Consider the following 7932-nt stretch of genomic DNA (forward strand, 5'->3'; position numbering starts at 1 on the left):
TTAGTAACGCTAATTTTTTTTTATATTGATGTGACCATTTTTTTTTTTTTTTTTTTTTTATGTAATTGATACGCAAAAATTTATTGCATTGTGTAATATGTACAGTTGTAAACACGTATTTATACATACACATATATATATGTTTACACTTTTAATACAAATATGTTAATAATTATTTTATACGAATCAAATGTGCAGAAGATATATACATACATATATATGAGAGAAATTGCGAAATGCAAATACGAAGTTGCAAGTTGCTAATTCCTTTTTATAAAAATTATTTATAAATGAGCTTCCAAAGTTTGTTTACATTACTTATATTAATCAAATGTGTTATATGTGCAAAAACAAAATATAATATCAAGCTATCAAGGACCTATTTAAAATTTTTGGGATGGGAGAAAAACATCAAAACTACGCAGATAAAACCTTTATATATTAACAGAATAAATTTGTTAGGAAGAAAAAGCAATAACATATGTAACAATTTTAAGCATAATTTATTTATTAACAAACATTACTTGAAAGATTGCTTTATAAGAAATTCCTATAAAAATGTAAGTATAATAAAAATTAGGCGTTTTAATAAACTATGGGCTAAAAAAAAAGGCGTAGGAAGCACAAAAAATGGTAGGGATAGTAACCCCAAGAACTTGGGTGTAAAGGTATTAGGAAATAATTTTGCGCATGCTGGTAATATTATAGTTAGACAAAGAGGAAGAACCTTTAAGCCTGGATATGGGGTAAAACAAGGAAGAGATTATACACTAACTGCCATCAAATCCGGAAAGGTTCATTTTTTTAACCGCGTTGTAAGCATTATCGATGTTAGTAATCCTAAGCCAATGACATTTAGAGATGTTTACCGAGAGGATCCTACCATCATAAGTTTATCAAAAATGTGGACATCAGTTTAATAAATAAAAAAGATGGATAACATAAAGGTGCTTAAAAAATATTCAGAGAAAAAATTAAAAGGATAGAGACATATATATTATTTTTAATATTTGTTAAGATTCCTAAATATTTATAACATTTTAATATATATATGTTCTTATATATACTAATGTAAGTTTTATCATTTTTACAATTTTTTTTTCAAGTGAAATGTACTATAAAATTCGACTCTTCATTTTCTTTGGATGTAGATCCAAAAGGCTGTAAATGTCTCCTTTATAGGCATTATTTATTTAAGTTGAACTTGCTTATATATACATGTGCATACATATGTACAAGCATATGTACATACATATATACATTTGTGTGTGCTTTTGTAGAAAGCATGCTTCAGCAGTTTGTAAAAGTTATATGAAATTTACATTCTCTCTTTTAAAAATGACCTTTGAACTTTATATTGTGACTTACTACTTACTATCTTTTCGTATTAATCATTTTTTTGTTAAAATTAAATATGCAGTATAATTTAACTGCTTTTCAAGAGAAATATGAAAAGATAAAATCAAGGTAACTACCATACAATGAGTAAAAATTAATCAGTAATCATTAATGGTATTATGTTATTTTATTTTTTCCCCACCCCTTATATATAGAATAAACAATTGTTTATTTTAAAAATTATTACAAATTCATGTTATATATATATATTTTTTTTTTTCTTTATATATGGGGAAAATAGTTATTTTTTTTAAAAATTATGTACAATTCATATATTTTTTTTTTTTTTTATTCTGATTTATGATTATATTAATATGGAGAAGAATACGTTATGAAGTAATATACAAACTGTGTATTACAATTTCGTTTAAAGGTATATATTATTTTAATAATGGTTTAAATTTAAACTATGGCCTCCTTTGTCAGTTGAAGAAATATGTTCTTACAAAGTCGTAGTTACTTATCAGCTTAAATTTAAAAAAAAAAAAAAAAAATGGCTAGCTCTGGTGCGTCTTACTATGTATAAATCTTGTGTGTATATATGTATGTATAAGCAAATTTCTGTGGTTACAACATAATAATGCATAGAACATAAAAAAATCAACGTTTTATAAAATTTAATTTTATGTTTCTTTTACAACTGTAAAAAGCACAGTGTTAGTTAAATAAAGTCTCATTAAGACAAAAATATTTCAGACTTCAGATAGTCCATACGTTATTTTATTTTATTTTGTAAATATTTGATATATTTGGTTGCAACTGAAAAATAAAATAATAATTATACCATTTTTTAACAGGCAATTTTTTTTTTTTTTTTTTTTTAACAATTTATACTTACAAAATGTATGAGATATCATAACAAAAATAACAAATATAATTTTTATTTAAACTTTTATCAAGATCTGTTCATTAAAGTGCGTCTTTAACTAAAAAATAAAAAAAAAAGTTAAAATAATAACAGTAGTAATAATATTAATAATGTACACAAGCCAAAAGACAAATTATGAATACACTAATCCGATGATATTAAATATAAATAATAAAAATGTGAATCCTTATAAAAATGAAAATATAGTAAGCGGTCCATCCAATATATCTCGAAGCATACTTCCTTTACCAATAGATTACCAAGGATATGGATTAAAGAATAATAATACAAACCGCTTTAATAATCAAAATAATTTTAATGGAAGCGAAAATTCAAAAATATATGTGCAACATAGTAGAGTTGGGGACAAATTTGAAACAGCATCTTTGAAACATAGTATTTCTCGCTATATACCCGAAAATAGAAAGGAAGGAAAGCAAATGATTAATCTTTTTAACAAAATGAAACATGATGATATAAACAAAAATACTAGTAACTACATGAATGCAAATTCAATGGTAGTACCTACAAATTTTAGTTCCAGTATTAGTACACCATTAAAATCATATTATAAAAACAATCCTAAAATTATTTATGAAAATCAAAATATGAAATTTCCTATTAATAGAGTGAGTTCTCTAGAAAAGGCGAAAAGTGTAAATTCTATTACTATAGGAAATGTAAAACGCAATAATAAAGAAATATCAAGCATAAAGGAACAGCAAAAGGTTGTATACGCTCCTCCCATAAAAAAAAATATAAATGATTCGGCGATAATAATGAAAGAAGGTTCAGTTCTATTAGAATATTCAAAAATAAAGGATGATAACGTAAAGGTCAGGGAACAAAAGACATTATTTTGGGGAGATGTAAAAAGCAAGGATAATATTATGTTTTCAAGAAATTCTCATAGAAAGAATGATATATCTGAAGCACACGATGTTCATATAAACAAAAAGGCAGAAAAAGTTGAAGAAAAACAACAACAAAAAAATAATAGAAGGGAGGGTGAAAAAAAAAATAATAGAAAAGAAGGGGAACAAAAAAATATTAATAGAAGAGAGGAAGAAGTAAAAAAATATAATAGAAGTGAGGAAGAAGTAAAAAATAAGGAAGTATACTTAACACATAAAGAGAATAATTTTACACAGAATAACAAAAAAAAGGGAGGAAATAGAAAAGATAAACAAATAAACATATCTTTAGAAGGTAGCAAGAAAAGAAGTAAAGAAAAAACAAAAATTCAAAGTAAAACGTTAACTTACAAAATTATTAAAGGTGAATTGCCTTGCACCACTTCAAATAATTTCAAAGAAGATTCATTAAATTTAAACAATGGTTTAAAAACATTTGAAAATATTATTGTGGTTGATAGAAATCATGTTCTTAAAATATGGAATGGATATGAATGGGAAGAAATGGAGAACTATTTTAATTTTTTTATGAAAGCAAGATATGATAATAAAGGTAATATTTGGTGCATAAATAATTCTTACGAAATTTTAAAGTTAATGAAGAACAGGTTTAAAAATTTTGGCAATTTAGCTAATGAAGAGATTATTGATATAGCGTTTGATAGAAAAAATATATTATGGTGTATAAACCGTAAGGGGGAATTGTTAAAATGGAATAAAACGAAATGGTGTAAAATAAAATATAGGGGTTTTCATAAATTATCAAGTTTATCTTTTGATAATAAGGGGGACCTATGGGCTGTTAACTCAAAGAGAGCATTAGCTATTTGGAATAAAAATGAATGTAATTGGAATGAAATAATAATAAAAGATAATTTAAAAATATCTTGTATAGACTTTGATGCTAAGGGGAAAATTTGGGTAATTTCGAATTCCGGTGCGTTATTAACATATTCTTGTGGGAATTGGATAAATTTTGGACATGTATGTTTAGACAAGTTAATATCCATAGGGTTTAAGAAGTAATATTAGGGAAAAATCAAATAGTAGATATACGAAAAATTGAGCGCAATTTAGTTACAGTAAAAATATTAGCAGGAGAATGGGTTGAATAGGAATAGAGAAGGTAAATATAATGATTAAATTTATACCATTATATTTTCATTTCGTTTCTTCCTTATAATGGTGGATATAATGATGAACAGTTGTGCTTATATTACGGAACACAAAGCATGGACCAAGTTCGGATATACATATATATATGAATATATATCTTAACACTTTGCCCCCTTATAGTTTGAGTAATAATGTATATACTATTTGACAACATAAATTCTGATGCAAAAATATGCATGGATTTTTTTGCTAATTTTTAAGTAATTTTTTATCCGACTTTGTATAATCTTTATGAATTTTTGTAAGAAATTCTGTATAATTTTTATTACTTTTTTTCTGCAAATTTGTCTTACTTTTTAAGCATTTTTTTTTTTTTATATATCTTGCTTGTCCATTTATAAAGACATCTTTGTCCAGTTGTTCTGTTATCGTTTATAATTCATTTGTCGATAATTTTTCATTATTCATTTTATTTTTAACTTTATACACATTTGGAATGAACATCTGTAGCGGGAAAACGCAGTGTCTTCCTGTTTTTCTGCTCTAATAATTAATGCGTAAAATGTTACATGAATTTTACAATATTAATATATATATATGTATGAATATCTATTATGTTTATGCATTTGTATATGTATGTGTATATGTATGTATGCTGTATACTCGGCAACGCCCCTTTATATTTTAAGAAAATACGTTCAACATGGACAAATGAAATTCAGTTGTATCGTTAAAATAAAGCATTATTTTTAAAGAGAAAAAGGGGTGAAAACATTTAGTACCTGTTATAACCCCAAAACATATGGAACAAATAATTATGGTAATTTTAAACATTTTAATTAAAATAGAATAGTTAAGAAAACAAAAATAACTGGAACATGAACTATTAAGAAATATTTATATGGATAATTTTTAACTTATATCTTTTTTCGATGGCAATGTATATATTTAGCGAGAATATATGTATAAATTTCATAAAAAAAAAACAATTAAAAAAAAAGATATTAACTTCTCAAAATGAAAGTACCAAATAAAAATAATGAACTTAAATTTTTTGTAATTAGAAAAGTTATTACACAGGAATTTGACGGTAATAACAAATAAAAAAAATAAAAGTAGGAAGAAGTGGGAGTTTACATATTGTGTATAGGTGCCTACCCATACATATGTAACAAAATATATACATGCACACAAACACATTTGCATATTATGGAAAACACTATGAATGTTTAAAAGAGAGATTACATAGTCTGGGGAGGGGAAGTAAATGAAGCAAAAGTTTCAATAAACCCTTTTAACAGGGGGAACGTGCTTCATTTCGTTGTCTAATGGTTCTGTAATAACTTTCCTATATGTAGTAAAATATTTGGAATTTTCAACATTTCTATCAGTCATCCAGGTTAAAGAATGTTTTAAAAAATTTTTATCATCCCGTTCAGGAAAGTCATCACGTGCATGTGCCCCTCTCGATTCTTTTCTGTCTATGGCAGCTAATATTGTTTGGGAGGCGAGGGTTAATAAATTTTCAAGCTCTAATGTTTCTAATAAATCCGTATTCCATGTTAAGGTTTTATCGTTAACATATATATCTTTAAAAAGAGAACATATATCAAGTATTTGTTTATATCCTTCTTCTAATAATGGACCAATACGAAAAACGGAAGCATGTTTTTGCATGCATAGTTGCATTTTTTTTCTTACATGAGATGTCTGAATGTTTCCTTTATTAAATCTTATTTGATCTATTCTTTGTAATGTTTCTTCTCCTATATTTCCTAAGTTTCCATTTATTGGGGGCAAATTCGGCTTATCTATTTCCATAATAGTTAGTGCAGCTCTTTTACCGAATACTACAATGTCTAACAAAGAATTTGCTCCTAGTCTGTTAGCTCCATGAACAGATGCAGATGCTGCTTCTCCTGCTGCGTAAAGACCTTTAACAATAATATCATCTGTTGATTTGTTTTTTAATTTTTTAAAATCCACACTCTGTGTTAATACTTGCGTTTTGTAATTTGTTGGTATTCCTCCCATGTTATAATGAACAGTTGGTAAAACTGGTATGTATTGTTTCGTAACATCTACCCCTGCAAATATTTTAGCTGTTTCCATAATACCAGGTAGCCTTTCTTTTATTGTTTCATAGGGTAAATGAGTTAAGTCTAGATAGATATGATCTGCATTTGGACCACATCCTCTTTGTTCATTTATTTCTATAGTCATAGCTCTACTAACTACATCTCGACTTGCCAAATCTTTAGCTTTAGGTGCATATCTCATCATAAATGCTTCTCCTTCTTTATTTCTTAAAATGCCACCTTCTCCTCTACAACCTTCAGTAATTAAACAACCAGCTGGGTATATACCAGTTGGATGGAATTGCACAAATTCTAAATCCTGTAATGGTAGTTTACTACGTGCAACTACTGCGTTCCCATCACCTGTACATGCATGAGCAGATGTGCAAGATAAGTACGCTCTACCATAACCTCCTGTTGCAATGACTGTATGTGGTGAAAAAAACCTATGTATTTTCCCATCTGCTATGTTTATACATATAACACCAATACATTCGTTCGGATTTAACATTAGTAAATCTAACACAAAATATTCAACAAAAAAGATACAATTATATGAAAGGGATTGTCCATATAATGTATGTAACATGGCATGCCCTGTTCTATCGGCAGCAGCTGCACATCTATATGCTTGTCCTCCTTTACCAAATTTTAAACTTTGCCCCCCAAAAGCTCTTTGATATATTTTCCCATCTTTCGTTCTAGAAAAAGGAAGACCAAATTCTTCTAATTCTAAAATAGATTCAGGTGCTTCTCTACACATGTAATGTATAGCATTCTGATCTCCTAACCAATCTGATCCTTTAATAGTATCGTAGGCATGCCATCTCCAATCATCTTCTGTCATATTACCTAATGCAGCGTTTATACCTCCTTGAGCTGCTACTGTATGAGATCTGGTTGGAAATAATTTACTTATACAAGCTACCTTATATTTATTTTTAGATAATTCTAAGGCAGAGCGTAACCCTGCCCCACCTGCACCTACAATAACAGCATCATAGTGGTGATCTGTCACATCATAAGCTTTGCTTTTCAGACTAGAAAATCTCGAATAACTCGTATGCATAAATTGTATGTACTTTTTGCAGTTCTTAATCATCCTTTACACCTATTTTATCTTTCTCACAACCAGATAATAGTAAAGCCATAAATAAGTATAAAGTGGAGGTGGGAATACTGTGAAGGTAAGGCACATGAACAAGGAAATAAACAAATCAGACGTATCAAATTGGTTATTTGCATTTACAAAAGTTGCATATGTTTATATATACTAATATATACATATATATTAATATATATATCGCAGTACTAATACATGTTCGCGATTATAGGATGAGAAAGCGATACTGCAGTGGTATTATATTATTTGTTTGAGGCAAAAATTATTAAATTAAAAAAAGAAAAAAGAAAAAAAAAAGGTAGAAGCAGGAGAAACTACATTTTATTTTAATAACATACCATAAATAAAACGTTTTTGTAAAAGTATTAAATTGTATTCTTATAATATTCCTTACACATAATAAAGCAACAACTGATCTTTTCTCTTTTTTCTCTT

At 27.3% G+C, this 7932-nt stretch overlaps 3 protein-coding genes across 3 annotated transcripts; 2 read left to right on the forward strand and 1 right to left on the reverse strand.

Moving 5' to 3' along the window:
- Nucleotides 1–290: 290 nt before the first annotated feature.
- On the forward strand, nt 291–920 carry PmUG01_10045400 (apicoplast ribosomal protein L27 precursor, putative; the record flags this gene model as incomplete). The annotated part of the gene is made up of 1 exon (XM_029005661.1): nt 291–920. One exon carries the CDS (start codon nt 291–293, stop codon nt 918–920), a length of 630 nt encoding a protein of 209 aa, XP_028862228.1.
- A 1456-nt stretch (nt 921–2376) lies between these two features.
- Nucleotides 2377–4206, forward strand: TLAP2 (thioredoxin-like associated protein 2, putative; the record flags this gene model as incomplete). The annotated part of the gene is made up of 1 exon (XM_029005662.1): nt 2377–4206. The coding sequence occupies one exon, from the start codon at nt 2377–2379 to the stop codon at nt 4204–4206; it is 1830 nt and encodes a 609-aa protein (XP_028862229.1).
- A 1371-nt stretch (nt 4207–5577) lies between these two features.
- Nucleotides 5578–7476, reverse strand: SDHA (flavoprotein subunit of succinate dehydrogenase, putative; the record flags this gene model as incomplete). The annotated part of the gene is made up of 1 exon (XM_029005663.1): nt 5578–7476. The coding sequence occupies one exon, from the start codon at nt 7474–7476 to the stop codon at nt 5578–5580; it is 1899 nt and encodes a 632-aa protein (XP_028862230.1).
- Nucleotides 7477–7932: the final 456 nt, after the last annotated feature.

Source organism: Plasmodium malariae (genome assembly GCF_900090045.1).
Source record: "Plasmodium malariae genome assembly, chromosome: 10".
NCBI classification, from domain to species: Eukaryota; Apicomplexa; class Aconoidasida; order Haemosporida; family Plasmodiidae; genus Plasmodium; species Plasmodium malariae.